The 21,242-nt window shown below is 40.0% G+C and overlaps 1 protein-coding gene across 1 annotated transcript in view; it reads right to left on the bottom strand.

Annotated features, from left to right (window-relative positions):
* The window catches only part of SGPP2 (sphingosine-1-phosphate phosphatase 2), a 141,421-nt gene that overhangs the window by 25,292 nt on the left and 94,887 nt on the right, over positions 1 to 21,242 (bottom strand). Inside the window, exon 4 of the mRNA XM_068544352.1 lies at positions 20,573 to 20,662. Within this exon, the coding sequence (XP_068400453.1) occupies positions 20,573 to 20,662 (90 nt within the window). The remainder of the gene's footprint in view (positions 1 to 20,572; positions 20,663 to 21,242) is intronic.

Raw genomic sequence — 21,242 nt, forward strand, 5'->3', positions numbered from 1 at the left:
TATATTTAAAGAGTGTATAGTCACTTGATTTATGACAAAGTTGATATTTCAGTTGGTGGAAAAAAGACAATCTAAATTTTCAATAAATAACGCTGAGTATATTGGGTATTCCTATAGAATAAAAGTGGATCACAAAATCAATTCCAAGTAGATTGTAGATCTAAATAAGAAAAGCAAAATAATAAAACTTTTCAAACTAAGAGAATATCTTCACAACCTTCTGGTCGGCAAAAATACCTTAAACAGGACACAAAAAGTTATAAACACAGGTAAAGATTGATAACTGGAGTATGTTAAAATTAAGAACTTCTGTTCACTTAAAGATACCACGGATAGAATAAAAAGGCAAGGCAGAAAATGGGAAAAGAAATTCTCAATACATACATCTGACCAGTGACTCACCACTAAATCAGTAAAGAGAAGACAATCCAATAAAAAATGGTCAAAGATAAACAGGCACTTGCCAAGGAGGTGATCAGTAAACATGAAAAGGGGCTGAATGTCATTATTCATCAGAGAAATCAAAATAAAAGCACACAGAGATATTACTACACACCCACTAGAATGGCTAAAATGAAAATGACTAACATTAGCAAGGGCTGGCAAGGATGTGGAGAACTGGAAATCTCATATACTACTGGTAGGAGCATAAACTGGTACAATTCTTCAGAAAACACAACTGGACATCTGAAAACGGAACATACCTTATGATCCAGCAATTTCACTTGTACATTCATATTCAACAGTAAAACATACATAGGTGCTCTAAAAGGCACATTAAAGAAAAGTTTTGCATCATTCATAATAGCCTCAAACTGGAAACAACACAAATATCCATCAGTAATAAAAGAGACATGTAAAATGTGATATAGTTCTATAATTTAATACTATACAAGAATAAAAGTTAAGGAACTAAAGCGACATACAATATGGGTGAATATGACAAGCGAAATAGTAAAAGAAGCCCAGGGCTGAAGAAAATATATGGTATAATTCCATTTATGCGAAGTTCAACTAAGGTATGGTGTCAGAGACCTGGGGAGTGGGTACCTTGGGGGAGATGCAGAGTAAAGGGCATGAGGACTTCTGAGGTACTGGTAATGCTATATTTACAGTAACCTGGGTGGTGATTCCTTGGGCGTGCTTACTGATCTCTCTTTATCCTCTAGGTACGACTTACACACCTATACCCAAGAACCAGGTAGCAGGTTTTCTATTTATAAAATTCTCAAGTCCATTAGGAACAGAAGAATTTCCTCTCCACCCCTGGCTACATCAGCAACACATTTATAAAATGAAATGTGTGAAGCATTGAAGCAGCATGTCTTCAGATACTCTTCTCCTAAGAACTGTTCCCTCAAAGAGCCTCAAAGCTTCATGCTGCAGACCACTGTTCCAGGGTCCCTTTTTACACGTCAAGACACCTGCCACACTCAACTCTGGGAGTTCTAGAAGCTCCAAAGTGGAGCATCCGTGCCTGAGCAGTACTTACTTTTGCATGCCACTGTCTATTAAATTTTTCACAAGTTTATTCTTAGAGGCAAAACAAAATAATGCTGAAAAAGAATATTAGACATGTGATCTTGCCTGGTCTCCTAGAGTGAATGCAATATTCAGACTAATGGCTGAATCTTGTCAAATCTGACTCAGTAAAGTACAAAGAAATAGATAGTAATCAAAACAGCAAGGTAGGGAAGGAACCAAGATGGCGGAGTAGAAGGGCATGCTCTCACTCCCTCTTGCGAGAACACCAGAATCACAACTAGCTGCTGGACAATCATCGACAGGAAGACACTGGAACTCACCAAAAAAGATACCCCACAGCCAAAGACAAAGGAGAAGCCACAATGAGACGGTAGGAGGGGCGCAATCACAATAAAATCAAATCCGATAACAGCTGGGTGGGTGACTCACAGACTGGCGAACACTTATACCACAGAAGTCCACCCACTGGAGTGAAGGTTCTGAGCCCCACGTCAGGCTTCCCAACCTGGGGGTCTGGCAACGGGAGGAGGAATTCATAGAGAATCAGACTTTGAAGCCTAGTGGGAATTGATTGCAGGACTTCGACAGGACTGGGGGAAACAGAGACCCCACTCTTGGAGGGCGCACACAAAATAGTGTGTGCATCGGGACCCAGGGGAAGGAGCAGTGACCCCGGGGGAGACTGAACCAGACCTACCTACTAGTGTTGGAAGGTCCCCTGCAGAGGCGGGGGGTGGCTCTGCTTCACCGTGGGGACAAGGACACTGGCAGCAGAAGTTCTGGGAAGTACTCCTTGGCGTGAGCCCTCCCAGAGTCTGTCATTAGCCCCACCAAAGAGCCCAGGTAGGCTCCAGTGTTGGGTTGCCTCAGGCAAAACAACCAACAGGGAGGGAACCCAGCCCCACCCAACAACAGTCAAGTGGATTAAAGTTTTACTGAGCTCTGACCACCACAGCAACAGTCAGCTCTACCCACCACCAGAGCCTCCTATCAAGCCTCTTAGATAGCCTCAACCACCAGAGGGCAGACAGCAGAAGCAAGAAAAACTATAACCCTGCAGCCTGTGGAACAAAAACCACATTCACAGAAATACAGACAAGATGAAAAGGCAGAGGGCTATATACCAGATGAAGGAACAAGATAAAACCCCAGAAACACAACTAAATGAAGTGGAGATAGGCAACCTTCCAGAAAAAGAATTCAGAATAATGATAGTGAAGATGATCCAGGACCTCGGAATAAGAATGGAGGCAAAGATCGAGAAGATGCAAAAAATGTTTAACAAAGACCTAGAAGAATTAAAGAACAAACAAACAGAGATGAACAATACAATAACTGCAATGAAAACTACACTAGAAGGAATCAATAGCAGAATAACTGAGGCAGAAGAACGGATAAGTGACCTGCAAGACAGAATGGTGGAATTCACTGCTGCGGAACAGACTAAAGAAAAAAGAATGAAAAGAAATGAAGACAGCCTAAGAGACCTCTGGGACAACATTAAATGCAATAACATTCGCATTATAGGGGTCCCAGAAGGTGAAGAGAGAGAGAAAGGACCAGAGAAAATATGTAAAGAGATTATAGTCGAAAACTTCCCTAACATGGGAAAGGAAATAGCCACCCAAGTCCAGGAAGCGCAGCGAGTACCATACAGGATAAACCCAAGGAGAAACATGCCGAGACACATAGTAATAAAGTGGCAAAAATTAAAGACAAAGAAAAAATTTTGAAAGCAGCAAGGGAAAAACGACAAGTAACATACAAGGGAACTCCCATAAGGTTAACAGCTGATTTCTCAGCAGAAACTCTACAAGCCAGAAGGGAGTAGCATGATATACTTAAAGTGATGAAAGGGAAGAACCTACAACCAAGATTACTCTACCCGGCAAGGATCTCATTCAGATTTGATGGAGAAATCAAAAGCTTTACAGACAAGCAAAAGCTACGAGAATTCAGCACCACCAAACCAGCTCTACAACAAATGCTAAAGGAACTTCTCTAAGTGGGAAACACAGGACAAGAAAAGGACCTACAAAAACAAACCCAAAACAATTAACAAAATGGTCATAGGAACATACATATGATAATTACCTTAAACGTGAATGGATTAAATGCTCCAACCAAAAGACACAGGCTTGCTGAGTGGATACAAAAACAAGACCCATATATATGCTGTCTACAAGAGACCCACTTCAGACGCAGGGACACATACAGACTGAAAGTGAGGGGATGGAAAAAGATATTCCATGCAAATGGAAATCAAAAGAAAGCTGGAGGAGCTATACTCATATCAGACAAAATAGACTTTAAAATAAAGAATGTTACAAGAGACAAGGAAGGACACTACATAATGATCAAGGGATCAATCCAAGAAGATATAACAATTATAAATATATATGCACCCAACATAGGAGCACCTCAATACATAAGGCAACTGCTAACAGCTATAAAAGAGGAAATCAACAGTAACACAATAATAGTGGGGGACTTTAACACCTCACTTACACCAATGGACATATCATCCAAAATGAAAATAAATAAGGAAACAGAAGCTTTAAATGACACAATAGACCAGATAGATTTAATTGATATTTATAGGACATTCCATCCAAAAACAGCAGATTACACGTTCTTCTCAAGTGCGCACGGAACATTCTCCAGGATAGATCACATCTTGGGTCACAAATCAAGCCTCAGTAAATTTAAGAAAATTGAAATCATATCAAGCATCTTTTCTGACCACAACGCTATGAGATTAGAAATGAATTACAGGGGAAAAAACGTAAAAAACACAAACACGTGGAGGCTAAACAATACGTTACTAAATAACCAAGAGATCAATGAAGAAATCAAAGAGGAAATCAAAAGATACCTAGACACAAATGACAATGAAAACACGATGATCCAAAACCTATGGGATGCAGCAAAAGCAGTTCTAAGAGGGAAGTTTATAGCTATACAAGCCTACCTCAAGAAACAAGAAAAATCTCGAGTAAACAATCTAACCTTACACCTAAAGGAACTAGAGAAAGAAGAACAAACAAAACCCAAAGTTAGCAGAAGGAAAGAAATCATAAAGATCAGAGCAGAAATAAATGAAATAGAAACAAAGAGAACAATAGCAAAGATCAATAAAACTAAAAGCTGGTTCTTTGAGAAGATAAACAAAATTGATAAACCATTAGCCAGACTCATCAAGGAAAAGAGGGAGAGGACTCAAATCAATAAAATTAGAAATGAAAAAGGAGAAGTTACAACAGACACTGCAGAAATACAAAGCATCCTAAGAGACTACTACAAGCAACTCTATGCCAATAAAATGGACAACCTGGAAGAAATGGACAAATTCTTAGAAAGGTATAACCTTCCAAGACTGAACCAGGAAGAAATAGAAAATAGGAACAGACCAATCACAAGTAATGAAATTGAAACTGTGATTAAAAATCTTCCAACAAACAAAAGTCCAGGACCAGATGGCTTCACAGGTGAATTCTATCAAACATTTAGAGAAGAGCTAACACCCATCCTTCTCAAACTCTTCCCAAAAATTGCAGAGGGAGGAACACTCCCAAACTCATTCTATGAGGCCACCATCACCCTGGTACCAAAACCAGACAAAGATACTACAAAAAAAGAAAATTACAGACCAATATCACTGATGAATATAGATGCAAAAATCCTCAACAAAATACTAGCAAACAGAATCCAACAACACATTAGAAGGATCATACACCATGATCAAGTGGGATTTATCCCAGGGATGCAAGGATTCTTCAATATACGCAAATCAATCAATGTGATATACCATATTAACAAACTGAAGAAGAAAAACCACATGATCATCTCAATAGATGCAGAAAAAGCTTTTGACAAAATTCAACACCCATTTATGATAAAAACTCTCCAGAAAGTGAGCATAGAGGGAAACTACCTCAACATAATAAAGGCCATATATGACAAACCCACAGCAAACATCATTCTCAATGGTGAAAAACTGGAAGCATTTCCTCTAAGATCAGGAACGAGACAAGGATGTCCACTCTCACCACTATTATTCAACATAGTTTTGGAAGTCCTAGCCACGACAATCAGAGAAGAAATAAAAGGAATACAAATTGGAAAAGAAGAAGCAACACTGTCACTGTTTGCAGATGACATGATACTATACATAGAGAATCCTAAAAATGCCACCAGAAAACTACTAGAGCTAATCAATGAATTTGGTAAAGTTGCAGGATACAAAATTAATGTACAGAAATCTCTTGCATTCCTATACACTAATGATGAAAAATCTGAAAGAGAAATTATGGAAACACTCCCATTTACCACTGCAACAAAAAGAATAAAATACCTAGCAATAAACCTACGTAGGGAGACAAAAGACCTGTATGCAGAAAACTATAAGACACTGATGAAAGAAATTAAAGACGATACCAACAGATGGAGAGATATACCATGTTCTTGGATTGGAAGAATCAAAATTGTGAAAATGACTATACTCCCCAAAGCAATCTACATAGTCAGTGCAACCCCTATCAAATTACCAATGGCATTTTTTACGGAACTAGAACAAATCATCTTAAAACTTGTATGGAGACACAAAAGACCCCGAATAGCCCAAGCAGTCTTGAGGGAAAAAAACGGAGCTGGAGGACTCAGACTCCCTGACTTCAGACTATACTACAAAGCTACAGTAACCAAGACAATATGGTACTGGCACAAAAACAGAAACATAGATCAATGGAACAAGATAGAAAGCCCAGAGATAAACTCATGCACCTATGGTCAACTAATCTATGACAAAGGAGGCAAAGATATACAATGGAGAAAAGACAGTCTCTTCAATAAGTGATGCTGGGAAAACTGGAGAGCTACATGTAAAAGAATGAAATTAGAACACTCCCTAACACCATACACAAAAATAAACTCAAAATGGATTTGAGACCTAAACGTAAGACCAGACACTATAAAACTCTTAGAGGAAAACAAAGGAAGAACACTCTTTGACATAAATCACAGCAAGATCTTTTTTGATCCACCTCCTAGAGTAATGGAAATAAAAACAAAAATAAACAAATGGGACCTAATGAAACTTAAAAGCTTTTGCACAGCAAAGGAAACCATAAACAAGACGAAAAGGCAACCCTCAGAATGGGAGAAAATATTTGCAAACGAATCAACGGACAAAGGATTAATCTCCAAAATATATAAACAGCTCATGCAGCTCAATATTAAAGAAACAAACAACCCAATCCAAAAATGGGCAGAAGACCTAAATAGACATTTCTCCAAAGAAGACATACAGATGGCCAAGAAACACATGAAAAGCTGCTCAACATCACTAATTCTTAGAGAAATGCAAATCAAAACTACAGTGAGGTATCACCTCACACCAGTTAGAATGGGCATCATCAGAAAATCTACAAACAACAAATGCTGGAGAGGGTGTGGAGAAAAGGGAACCCTCTTGCAATGTTGGTGGGTATGTAAAGTGATACAGCCACTATGGAGAACAGTATGGAGGTTCCTTAAAAAACTAAAAATAGATTTACCATATGATCCAGCAATCCCACTACTGGGTGTATACCCAGAGAAAACCATAATTCAAAAAGACACATGCACCCCAATGTTCATTGCAGCACTATTTACAATAGCCAGGTCATGGAAGCAACCTAAATGCCCATCAACAGGCGAATGGATAAAGAAGAGGTGGTACATATATACAATGGAATATTACTCAGCCATAAAAAGGAATGAAATTGAATCATTTGTTGAGACGTGGATGGATCTAGAGACTGTCATACACAGGGAAGTGAGTCAGAAAGAGAAAAACAAATATCGTATATTAATGCATGTATGTGGAACCTAGAAAAATGGTACAGATGAGCCGGTTTTCAGGGCAGAAGTTGAGACACAGATGTAGAGAACAGACATATGGACACCAAGGGGGGAAAACTGTGGTGGGGTGGGGATGGTGGTGTGCTGAATTGGGCGATTGGGATTGACATGTATACACTGATGTGTATAAAATTGATGACTAATAAGAACCTGTAGTATAAAAAAACAAACAAACAAAACAACTAATACTAAACTTTCATTGGGTTATTTGTATGGAAATATGTTAATATAAATGTTTCAGACATTACATGAAATTTCTAAAAATCTTATATGTTCTGGTATAATCTTATAAGTCATAATTCTAGTTATTACTTTAAAATGTATATCTCAGAAATAACTAAATTTCCTTGTCAATTGTATTATTATGAACTTTCATCAAATCTTTAACTGTGGTCATTTTTAAGTCTTTTGTCATTTACAGACAGTTCTGGGTGTACTCTGATGCTTTTGCAAATATGTTCCTATAAAAGGGTTTCATCTTCAAGGAATTCATGGAAAAGACTGACAAGTACAGGTTTCTGGTAACTGACTGTACTGCTGAACTGAATGAATAAGCATTTTCAGAACTCTAATGGAAAACTGATGAACTCATAAAAGTGCTAACAAAAGATCAAGATGAAAAAAAAATTAATTACATGGGACTGAGTGAACTGATGAGGATGATTATAATTTTTTGACTTTCTGTTTGAATTATTAAAAAAAAAAAATCCCACAAGGACTCAGAGGCAAAAAATATATACAAATCAATTTTCACTGCAAAGTAAAGGAGCTGTTACAGTGGAGGATTACTGGACTGAATGTCAATATTATGACATAGTATGAGTGTGTTTCGTGTTTGGTAATTGCAATCATTGTTGCTTTTGTTGTGGTCATCCATTTACAATGCTTGGTGTGAGTCTATTTATCTCTTGTAAAAATAAAATACAGTGTGTGTGTGTGTGTGTGTGTGTGTGTGTAAAAAAAAAAAAGAAGCCTACTAAGTAATGAGATGCAAAAGCAAGCAATAAATACAGCACCTCTCTTTCCAGGGGGGGACATTTATGTACCTAGTCATACCCGTGTGCTTTCAGGCTGAAGTGTGATGCCTCGGGAGGTCCTAGACACGCCACAGTAGAGGCTGGCATCGTGGTGGCTCTCATCTCCCACCCCCCCCTTCGCATCCGTCCTTCTCCCATCATACAAAACAAGGATGTGCCTCTTGCCCAGCTGAAATCTCCCCATGCTAAGTTGCCTCTGGAGCACAAAACAAAGAGATATTGCAACACTTAATTGCCCCCTAGAATCATGGCACTATGAACCATTCCGGTCCATCTCACAAACACAACTCCCAGTAAAATTTACTTTTCACATTTAGTTAATAAGTAGACAAATTTGCTATGCATATATTCATATACGTATGTATATATACTGATAAACTGCATACTAAAAATAATTATAAAAGTAATCCAATATAGAAAAAAATGTTAATGCTTCAGAGTTTAATAATTAAGGGAATGTACAAATTATATTGCAAATTATGTACATATTTTGTTGCAGGGACATATGATGGGATGATTAATAAGAGCCTTTTAAGTGTAAAACTATATTATGTTAATTTAAAATTTTGAAGGGGAAGAGAAATAGAAATACAATGTCAAGAAGAAGGAACAATGTAAATTTGCAAATGTTAAAAAATAGTTTGTTCATGTATTGTATTTTTTTTAATGAATGATGGTAAGTATAAAGTCACTATGGTTTTTACATTCCATTAAATACATTAAAAGAAAAAAAAGTACAAAGAAATAAAAAAGACTGATTTATGAACAGATAACAGATGATATCCATTACAATCCACTGGACATTTACTGTGAACTTACTGTCAGGCACTCTGTTGGGAACTCTGGGGCAAACAAAGGTGAAGAACATAAGAATCTTAGCCTCAAGGCACTCACAATCTAATGGGAAGACAGACATGAATATAACCAATCATATGCTTATATTATAGCTTGCTCTTACTGATATGAAAGTGATATTTCTACATTAAAATGTTAGGTGACCTGAGAGACTTTGAATGAAAATCTCTCAAGTGTCCTTTTATCTACTGGAATAGAAATATTTGTATTTAATGTTAAAAGAAACAAATGTCAGGAAATTCACATTCTTGCTTTTTCCGTTGGTAAAATGTCATAGTTTTCCCTAGGATGCCCACTTCTAGGAAATTATCCTAAGCAGAGTTTCCCACAGTATGCTTAGAGGAAACCAGATGACAATGGGAGAAGGGATCCCAAAGCACAATGGAAAATTTCAACTAGCACCCTGTGTCCATTCCTGCCTCCCCCTGAACTTGAGATGTGGGAAAGATAAAAAACTACATTCCCTTGGCTCCTTTGGAAATCAGGTTCCACCATTTAGATGCATTCTTGCAGAATTTGGAAAGCGGAAAGGAGGTGGAGGCTACCTTCCCCCTGCTGTTCCTGGGATCCTGCAACATCACAGGAAGGTGAGTTGCAGCACTAGGTTGGGGAATCCAGCTCCTAGTTTTCTAGAGGCAACAAAGTCGGTCACAGAGGCTCCAGCCTAGCATCTGCTCATTTGGTTTGGTGAGTGCCCAGAGGGGAAGACCGTGAGCACGGTGGTGACAAGTTGCCAGCAGCACTTCAACTTCTGGGTGACAGGGAGAGCAGTGGGTTCTCCCTGCTCATCAAGCCCTTCCAACATTCTGTAAGCACCACATTTCCTGTATTAAATTCCACTTTGCTTAACATACCTAGAGTTCATTCTATTTTCTGCTCTAATGTAGAATCTTGGGCTTTTGTTGTTTTTAAATAAAATTCTGTTGTTTAATTAGCATTTATCAAGCATCCATCAATAGTTGCTAGGGAGGAGTCCAGAAACATACAAAGCAGGAAAAAGAAAACAATTTGAAATTCAGAAATCTCCAAGGGAATAATAAAGAGTTGGCCAGAGACCTACGGTGCATTTTAAAGTAAGCACTCAGAGTTTCCTTGACTGGATTAAATGGGATAGAACCTTGGGTGAGCAACATTACACTGGTTTCTGTGATTTCAAATGTTTAAGAACCTTTATATACTACCGTGTATTAGGTTGAGGAAGGGCAGAACACTTGTCACAAACTGCTTAAGGAATCCTTTTATTTTCACCAGGGAATCTCATGGGACAACTGTTTTCAGGAGCATTGTGCAAAATGCACCAGAGAGAAATATCCTGCTTTTCTCACTCAATGATACATTGTAGCAGATTTTTGTGTTACAGTTTTTTTTCCCTAAAACTAGAGTCTTTTTAGCCTTTATTTTTCTACAAGTTGTATTTCTCTCCCTCTCTCTCCCCAGACCCCTCTGCTTTTTCTTATATTTAGGAGTATAATTTAATTTTTAAATTTACATACACTAAAATTCATTTTTTTCATTTACAGTTCTATGAGTTTCAGCAAATGTATAGAGTTAGGTAACAACCACAACCATCAGGATATGGGACAATGGCACCATCACCCCCAAAACTCTTTCGCTGGTCCTTTCCAGGCAAGCCCTGCCACCACTGTAACTCTGGGCAACCACTGATATTTCCTCCATCACCATAATTTTGCCTTTTCCCGACATAATATAAATTAATCATATAATATGTAGCCTTTTGATTCTGGCTTCTTTCACTTAGCATAATTCAAAAGAGAACCATCATATATATATGAATATATATAAAATATATATATAATAAAGAAGGAAATCCTGCCTTTTTCAACAACACTGATGGACCTTACAGGCATTTATGCTAAGTGAAATAAGTCAGACAGAGAAAGACAAATACTACATGATCTCACTTATAAGTGAAATAAAAAAGCCAAACTCATAGAAACAGTAGAATGGTGGTTGCCTGAGGCTGGGAGGTGGGGAAAATGGGGAGATGTTGACCAAAGGGTACAAACTTCTAGCTATAAGATGAATAAGTTCTGGGGAATCTAATGAACAGCATCATGTCTATAATTAACAAACTGTATTACACTGTATTATACAATTGAAAGTTGTAAGAGAGTAGATCTTAAATGTTATCACCACCAAAAACAAAAAAAAAAACAAAAAGGTTATTATGTGAGGGGCTAGGGGTGTTAACTTTTTTGTGGTTACCATTCTGCAATATATATGTATATCTAATTATCATATTATACACCTTAAACTTATATATGTTATATATCAATAATATCTCAATAAACTTATAAGAAAAAAAAAGACAGGACCATCCAACATATTACATGAAACAGCCGTTTGCTCCTCATTATTGTGGAGTATAATCCATCGTATGGATGTACCAAGGTCTGCTAATCAGTTCACTGGTTGAAAGGCATCTACACTGTTTCCAATTTTTAGAGATTATAAACAAAACTGCTATATCAATAAATACTTAATTACATAATGTTCAATAGCTGAATATTGTTCCATATCCTGATATACAATTAATTTAATCTGGCAGTTCCTTATTGTTGCACATTGAATTGTTTTCCATGTTTTACTGTTTTAAATAACACTCTAACTTTATTCAAATGTATGTATTTGTTCAACTGTTCTTTAGGAGAAATTCTCAAAGAATTCCTAGGTCAAACGGTAGGTGTCATACATTTTACTGCTTTTGATACATATTACATGAAAAAGTCCCTTATGAGAATATCCCATTACTCAATCCCTTATCAATATCGATTGCCGTCTTTTAATCTTTTACCAATCTCACAGGCAAAAATTTTAAAATGACATCTCATTTTTATTTGTACTTGTTTTATGACTTTTTTTTATATCCCTGTAAATACAGGTGGAATTGTCTCCTTATATTTATTGGACATTTTTATTTTTTCTTATGGGAACTGCCTGTTCCTGTCTGTTTGTATGCTGGGCTTTTGCTTTATTATATTAATCCTTTGCCTGTCACTTAATATATTTTTTTTATATACAGAAGCTTTTAAAAAATGGATGTAATCAGCTCTTCTAATCTTTTCTTTTGTGAATTATCACATTTAATATCATGCCTAGAAAGGTCTTTATTTTATGTTTACATAAATTTTCACTTATATTTTCTGTCTAATTTTTCCAAATGTTTGTTTGGAAAAACAGCATGAAGAATATAGGAGGCTTCCTGGCTGAGGCATACAAAAAGTCACTTCACCCCTAGCACGTTGGGTTTGCTTCTGCCTTCATGGCTTTGAACTACTGATATTAAATATGTAGGATTCTTCTTTTTTAAGGGGTTCATCTTTCTTCTGAAGAAGGTGAATAGTTTATGAAACTAGATTGAGTTTTTTTCCTATGATTGGATTTGGTTCAGAAATAAAGTTTTATTCTCTGGTTTCAGTGGTTAGTTGAATCATGGCAAAGCATTTCATATCCCTTTCTCTTTGTTCCACTAGTAGGACAAACTAGTAATAACTTAAACAGCTGCAATGAAAATGAAGTGCCAGTGCATGCCAATATTTTCAGGAACATCACAGCAACAGTGAGCATTTATGGCAGAAATTTGTGTATATATTTCCCCAAGGGGCCAAAGAATCTTTTTTAAAAAAATCATGTAAATAAATGGGAAGGTATGATTCATTTTACAAAAGTTGATTTCACAAACAAATTTTGAAGACAGTGCTTTTTCCATTAAGAGAGGCATACAATTACAAGATGGGAAGAAGCCAGATCCCCAAGTGACCCACCAGTCTGGACCACTCTGGTTTCTGGTGTGAGAAATGAATTTAATTTTCTTTAGAAAAAAAAAAAAAAAAAAGAGGCACACAATTATAAGCTTACAGAAAAACTTCACCCTTCAATGAGACTGTAACACACTATATGATCCAAAAAGCAATAAACTAAGAAAAGAAAGAAAAACGGAGACTGGCTTCTACAGAAGGTTTAATCCGATCCCTTACTCTTATTTTATTAGTAAATGGGACTCATGTAGACCACAAATACAACCCGCGGTAGTGCTGCGTCTCAAATCTGTACTCTGTATCTGAATGTGCTTGTTTTTCATGAGTAGTTGGGAAAAGTGAATGCATTCTCAATACAATCTAGACCTTAAGCATTTACCTGAGCTCCCTCTTCAGCAATCTGGGCTATACAGGTACTTTGGTGTCATTCTCACTGAGGTAAACTACCTGCTTCCCCATCGCCACCTCCCCTGCCCAACTCAGCCTCAAGGGACCATCTCTGTAGCTGCAGGGCTAGTCCATTTGGCTTGGCTGCCCAGCCCTCCCCCATCAGACTAACTGTTGGTTGTCACACTCTGGCAGGTCTGACAACACATCCTACTGCAGCAGCTTCTGAGGCTCCAGGCCAGAGAATGTTAGAGGCCAACAATTGCAGGAGGAAGGATATAAGTAGCTTCTGGTCTGAGGCAAACTGGCCCAGGACCAGACTGTGCCTGCTTCAGCCCTTCAGGGCTTGGCCCACTGCCCCTAGGGACCTCTGAACTCTGCGTGATTCTGGTGGTTTGACCAACTTCTGTCTTTGTGTATCTTCTGTGGGCTGCACTCAAGGCTCAGTCCAGCTCCCCCTCCTAGATTTAGGGCATTTCCAGTAGTCTATGCACCTCACACTTACAGAACAGGTGGAAAAAGTTACCCCAACTGTGGCTTTTTAGACGGCACTGAGAAAGGAGATAAAAAATTAATTTGCCTATGTTTGTTCTTAGGAATACAAACCATGAGCAGCTCTTGCTGGAAATTGTGCAAAGTCCTAATTTTGGTTCAATTAATATAGAAGCATAAAGTGCCTTCAGTTTCCCTTTGTATCGTCCTAACAAATGGCTGTCTGAACTCCTTGTGTGGTGGTTTGACTAACGGCAATTTATTTTGTCTTAAAAACACACACACACACACACACACAACAACAACTTTAAAAACAAGAGGGGATGAGTGTTTTACCAAGAGTACTTATTACTTTTGAAACCAGAAATAATCCTCTATTTTAATGAAAGGGCAAAAATATTTCTCTCGAAGGTAAAGAGAAAAGACTGTGCATAATATTGTGGTGACTGATGCATAGAAACACAACCAAATTCCCTTTTTATCTCAGTAACTAACTCACCCAACAGGGTATAACAAAGTAGAGCTTTGTAGGGTGTAATTTATATTACAATTCACTTTCTATGTTAAGTAAGGCAGTTTGAAGTAAGCTTTTAAAAAAAAAAAAAAAAAAAAAGTAGTTTCAAAAAACTTGAAAAAACACACCCAAAATGCTCTAGTCCAAAGCCAGAACATAGTTTTGTATGGTCTGCAGATAATTTAATATTTGAGAAACCTTTTCAACATTCTCCAACTCCAACCAAAACTAAAGCAATATTTAGGGGAAAAAAAAATGAGTAAGCAAATAAAACCTAATATCTATATAATTATTCACAGATCAAGCAATTTAGGGACAATAAAATAGAACAGCATTTCCGCTAACTGAAGTTTAAAATAATGGAACAACTATTCACTAACCTAACAACAACAACAACAATTCTGGCTAATTTTACTGTTAATATATTAGGGATGATTGCTTTATCAGTTAAAAGACTTAAAATCAATTCTGTATAAGTTGATTAATTTTAGGTTTCACAAACATAGTATGATCAGCCTTCTTGATTTTCTCTAGTCCTCCTCTCCCCACAAACATAACGTCCAGTTTTTGAGTCTTTCAAACGGTAGGAAAATGCAATGATGTCAATGTACAAAGTATATCACTGGTGCTTTGCCTGCCATCTTCTGGCAACAGATGCATTTTATTTTGGAGAAGGGGCCCTCTCACACGCCAGTACTAACCCTAACCATCACTGCCAATCACAGCCCCTGTTCACATAGGCTGGCTCCTGGCCCAGCTCGTCCAATCACAATCCCCTGCATCCCCTTGGACAGTGTTTGGTGCAGCAAGAGTCTCATAATCCAGGCTAGGCCAATGAAAGTCTCCACTAGAATCTTTTCAGGAGTAACGCAGAAAGAATTTAAGCCTTGGGACTAGTGTCAGAGAGAGGGCAGCCCAAGAGGATGGATCCACCATGTAGAGAGATATAAAAATGACCTAGGGGGTTTCCCTGGTGGCACAGTGGTTAAGAATCCGCCTGCCAATGCAAGGGACACGGGTTCGAGCCCTGGCCTGGGAAGATCCCACATGCCGTGGAGCAACTAAGCCCGTGCACCACAACTATTGAGCCTGAGCTCTAGAGCCCGCAAGCCACAACTACTGAGCCCACGTGCCACAACTACTGAAGCCTGCGCGCCTACAGCCCGTGCTCTGCAACAAGAGAAGCCATGACAATGAGAAGCCCGCGCACCGCAACGAAGAGTAGCCCCTGCTCACCGCAACTAGAGAAAGCCTGCGCACAGCAACGAAGACCCAACACAGCCATAAAGAAAGAAAAGAAAAGAAAAGAAAGAACCTAGGGAAAGAGTGGGGGAGACTTGCAATAAAGATCTAGACCCAGAGTCCCACACTCCTAGTGGCCACCTGCACCTCTGCCCTTCCTACAGTGTGGTTATAAAAACCAGTGTATTTCCTTTCCAGCTTCAACAAGTTTGCGTTGGCTTCTGTTATTTGCATTCAAGGCATCCTGACTCATGCACAAGGTAACCACTTGAGTTTGGGCATTCTCAATCATGATGAACTTACTTACTGGGTTGTTTTTCCAGTTCCTGTTCTTTGGGCACTGCCTTTGCAGCCCACAGGGGTGGCTTCTGGGGCCCTGTTTCTACTCTGCAACCCTGTCTCCCTGCCAGGTTCCCATGTCCAAGGGTAATGCCCAGTCCAATCAAAGTTTCATCTCTGGAAATGAGGGTCTGGATCTGAGAGAGAAGTGGTTAGGAGCTGCGTTCTGTGCACCGTGGCACTCTGCAGGGAGAGGAAGACACACGTATGAGGCTGAGTTGTTCGGCCCCATCTGTGTTGGATTCCACGGGCTACCCCATCTTTCCAAGACATTTTACCCTCTCCCCTGCCCCTTCAGCTGGCTGTAATTGGTTTACTTTTCAAACCAAGGGAACATGAAATTATACGCCAAAAAATTAGTTCTGTAAATCATTGGTTAGGATGCTTTTTACTATGGGAAATGTACAATTTCAATAAAAATCAGCTTGGGCAATAAGGAACAGCCAGCCTAGAGGTAGTGTGGCCCCAGGTATGGTACAAGAATGTCATCAGGGCCCCTGTGTTTTATTTCCATGTTTTGCCATAAACAGTGCTGACTTCTCTCAAAGGTCGATTCCCCCAAAGGCCCCAGTTGGGGCTACCTGTGTTGTCCCTCACATTCAGCAGGAGATGGAGAAACGTTTCCATGCATGGAAGAGCACCATCAGATTTGGAAATAGTATCCTGGCAGTGGTGTAGGAACAGCTTTAAGACATCTTTAAGAGTCAGAACTAATTTGACTTGGTGACTACCTGACTGATGGGTGTGGGAAGAGAGGAGCTAGGACAGTGCCCAAGTTTCTTCCTTGGGCGTCCTGGTAGATGGAAGCAATGCCAGAGGTGGTTTGGCCGGATGGTGACACCACGCGCAGGTTCAATGTCTCCCCATGCTTCACTCAGACCTGCCCAGGAGTCAGCCAGAGCCTGTCCAGAAGCCTGATCTCACAGCAAACCACTCACCTTTGACAAGAGAGATTTCTTAACAGGCGAGATAAGCAAATGACTGCTCTCTGTGAACTGTTCTTCCTCTTATGCACGGGGAACCATTTATATGAAGCTGGCAGCCACCTGAATGACTCGTGTGCCGTGAGCCTCCTAGCTGGGTGCGATGAGAGCCGTTCCCGCTGTGGACAGAGTGGGTGCCTATACAGCACCTGTACCCACTTGCGTTCCACCTTCCAACTCTTCTTTTGTCCAGGCTTGTGCCCTGGCCCAGCTCTAAGGGACAGTCTAATAGGTGGCTCTCAACCCTGGCTGCACACTGAAATCAACTGAGGAACTTTGAAAAAACAGCAATGCTTGGGACTGTATCTTTTATTGTGGTTAAAAACCCCACATAGCATAAAATTTACCATCTTAACCGTTTTGTGTGTTTTTTTTTTAATTTAGTTAATTAATTAATTAATTTATGGTTGTGTTGGGTCTTCGTCTCTGTGCGAGGGCTTTCTCTAGTTGCAGCAAGCGGGGGCCACTCTTCATCGCGGTGTGCGGGCCTCTCACTATCGCAGCCTCTCTTGTTGCGGAGCACAGGCTCCAGACGCGCAGGCTCAGTAGTTGTGGCTCAGGGGCCTAGTCGCTCCGCGGCATGTGGGATCTTCCCAGACCAGGGCTCGAACCCGTGTCCCCTACATTGGCAGGCAGATTCTCAACCACTGCGCCACCAGGGAAGCCCCCTTAACTGTTTTAAAGTGTACAGTTCAGTGGTATTAGGTACATTTACATTGTTGGGCAACATCACCACTATCCACCTCCAGAACTTTTTCATCTTCCCAAACTGAAACTCTGTACCCATTAAATGATAACTCCTCATCCCCCCTCCCCTCAGGTTCTGGGAACCACCTTCTATTTTCTGTCTTTATGAATATAAGCAAACTCATAGAGTATTTGTCTTTGGTGATTGGTTTATTTCACTTAGCATGATGTCTTCAAGTTTCTTCCATGCTGTAGTGTGTGTCAGAATTTCCTTCCTTTTCAAGGTTGAGTAATATTCCATTGTATGTATCTATCACATGTTATTTATCCATTCATCCATCCATGGGCACTTGGGTTGCTTCTACATTTTGGCTACTGTGAATAATGCTGCTCCTATGATCGTAGATGTCCAAACATCCCCAAATATTTTCTTTAAAGTTTTCCATGGGATTTGAATGTGCAGCCAAGGTTGAGAACCACCAGTGTGTGGCAGTCCCTAGAGAATGTGAGGAGTCCAGAGGAGAGGCACGCCACCTTAGTTGGCCTGATCCAGCTGTCCCATGCTAATTATAATACTCATCACAGCCAGCTCAGTAGCTCACACATCTGTCTCCATCAATAGATTCGGACACCTGGGAGGGTGAGGTAGGTTTTGTTTACCTCAGTATCTTCTAGATCTAGCTCCAAGCCTGTCACCCTGCAGAAGCTTATTAAGTTGCTGCTAAATAAAGACAACCAATCCATAATTCAACTCCATCTTTCTATTAAAACTAACCATTCCCCTTTGCTACTAGAAATTATGTACCATTCTACCCTGGGCCATGTCTTTGGCTCTGGAGCCTGACTCAGACCTGGGCCTGAGTCAGGGTTTCAGATCTTTTTTTTTTTTTTTAAATTTGTTTAATTTTTTGGCCATGCTGTGCAGCATGTGGGATCTTAGTTCCCTGACCAGGGATCGAACCCACACCCCTGCTTTAGAAGCGTGGAGTCTTAACCACTAGACCGTCAGGGAAGTCCAGGGTCTCAGGTCAGGAAGTCCTGCACGGCAATGGTGGAGCAGGACGGGGGTGGGAGGAAGAGTTGCTACTGCCCCTTGTTCCAGTTTTTTCTGGAACGGATGCTCCAAAATGAGTGGTGGGACCCATTCCTTGCATCTCAAAGAGAGGTCTAAACGACCTTCCCCACAAATTTGTACTTCCCTACCCCCAACCCACTTTTAAAACTAAAGACAGACACGTAGCTGGATTTTTATTGAGGTGGGTTTTCTGTCCCCTCTATTCATGCCCGCAGCTCCACATTCTCATGTTTACTTTGGTTTTAATTTTAACCTGAGTTCCTAAGATCGCTTTTTATTAAAACCAATGGAAATTAAAAAGTAGCCCCAGATAAAAGAAATACTCAAACACCCGAGAGGGTTCTGCGTCATTCCATATTTAAGTCTGTGGACGTATTTGGAGAGCACCTCTTTATAATGAGGAGCAGCGGTGTAGCAAATTGAGAATGCTCTTCTCCCCTCTCCCCTTAAGTCTTAGAAGCCATGAGACACACTGTGCAATGGGACGGGAACAGCAGGGACGTGTCTTGGTAGGTAGGTAATAAGACTGACCCCTCATTGCTCCCGTCGTATTTTCAAAATCTGGGCCCCCTGGCACCGGGCAGCGCTCCAGGATCAGGGTAGGGCAAAACCAGCACGGTCACACAAACGCAGGACTTTATTTCAGACCGGGATATTTTGTTCATCACGGAAAGTTTCTGCATTGATTTTGATTTTTTAAGTATCGCATGAAAATCATTTCTCTTGATACTAGAGTTGTTGGGCACCCCTTCCATTTCCTGCCTGACTTGCCTCACCCTGGGTCCAGCCCTGACTCCACTCACGTCCCCGCTTTCCTTGGAGTTGTCATTTGTTTTTTTCTTAAGAGGAAAGCATGATGTTGCTCTCTGAATCTCACGCAACCACAGACGTCTTTCTCCGGGTTTACTTCCTCCCTGTCCTCTTCTTCTGCCCATTTTGACAAACTCTCTCCCTAAATCTGTTCACCTCTGCGGCTTCTGCCGTTGCACACCTCCCCGCCACCTTTCCCAGGACGACCCACATCAGGCACCAGGAGGAGGAACAAGAGGGCCAGTGAAGGCCGGCCTTTCCCTCTGAGGTCTTTTGCTAACATAATTTTTCAGCTTCACATGAAGAGTAACACAATAAGCAAGGGCCTAGTTCTTTTTAAAGAAACCTTTCTTGCAGCAATTATGATGATAAACAGTGCCCTTGGTAAACCATGGCCAGCCTTACGCTCTGGAACTCCAAGGTAGCTGGCTGGAACACTAGGAAATAGAATTGAGTAATTTTAACTGTGCTACCTATGGAAGCCCTGAAAAAAATTCCTAATATGGTTAAAAACGTGGAAAGCTCTTTAAATGCAAACCCAGTATGGAAGGAAGCAAGCTCATGATTTTGGGCTCTTTTGACCCGGTGGGACTCCTACCCTGCAAGGGCAGCTGAGACCCCCAAATTTCACACCCACATCTTCGAGGACCAAGTGGAGAACTTCATCCATCACTCACATCCCTGACCCTGGGTGTTTTTCTGCACCTCTTGTTGCATCATCAGTAAACCAGCATGTAAACAAATTACCTGAATCTTTGTTACCATTCTAGCCAATCTTCAAAGTCATGAGGGTCTAGCCCAGTTCAGCTGCCTTCGTATCATCTTAATGATTCATTACTATTATTATACATGTGCCATAAGATAATAATTCCTTAATTCCTTGGCCTGATGGGAAATATAATTACATATGCAAATCACTTAATAAACACATACTAGCCACACTCCTATGCAGATAATCACCCCGAGACCTGCCCACAAAGGCTTACCAGGACTGTATGCATCCCCGTGTAAAGTCTGCTGAGACTCACCAACGTGGAAAACACCACAGCCATCATCAGTCCCAAAACAAAGGGATACTGCAGGGGGCGAAGAGAAAACAAGGACATTAGGGCAGGTTCAGACACATACACTTTGATGCTGTGGAAGGGAATAGGATTTCTGATCCCATAACTCCTAGTCTCAATGTCATACTCCCTAGACCAGCAGTCTGATGATCTAAAATCACTTGAAAAATGGGAAAACTAAGGAAAGAGAAGGGGAAGATGCCCAGGAATATAGTTCTGGAAGGAAGTTTCGCAACATATTGACATGCAAATAAGACACGGTAGAGAACTTGACCTTAGCTATTGTGCTACAAGTTTTAATGGAGTAAATCATTTTTTATTTCTACCTATTTTTAGATTAAAACTTATGAAATATACAGTATTTCCAAGAGGCAAGGTAGATAGACAGTGCTGTATAATTTGGAAGTCCAACTAGCTACTTTCCCATCATGCGCTGTGATGATAAAGCTTGGCAACAATCAGCTTCTTGAGGGAGCCTGGGAACAATGGCCCCATGTTAAGACTGGGCATATTTCTGTACAGATGTCAAGGCAAGAGTCCAGACTTCACTGAATCTTGACATTTGCTCGTGAGTAATGAAAACAGCTGGAGG

The sequence above is a fragment of the Eschrichtius robustus genome, chromosome 5 (assembly GCF_028021215.1).
Source record: "Eschrichtius robustus isolate mEscRob2 chromosome 5, mEscRob2.pri, whole genome shotgun sequence".
NCBI classification, from domain to species: Eukaryota; Metazoa; Chordata; class Mammalia; order Artiodactyla; family Eschrichtiidae; genus Eschrichtius; species Eschrichtius robustus.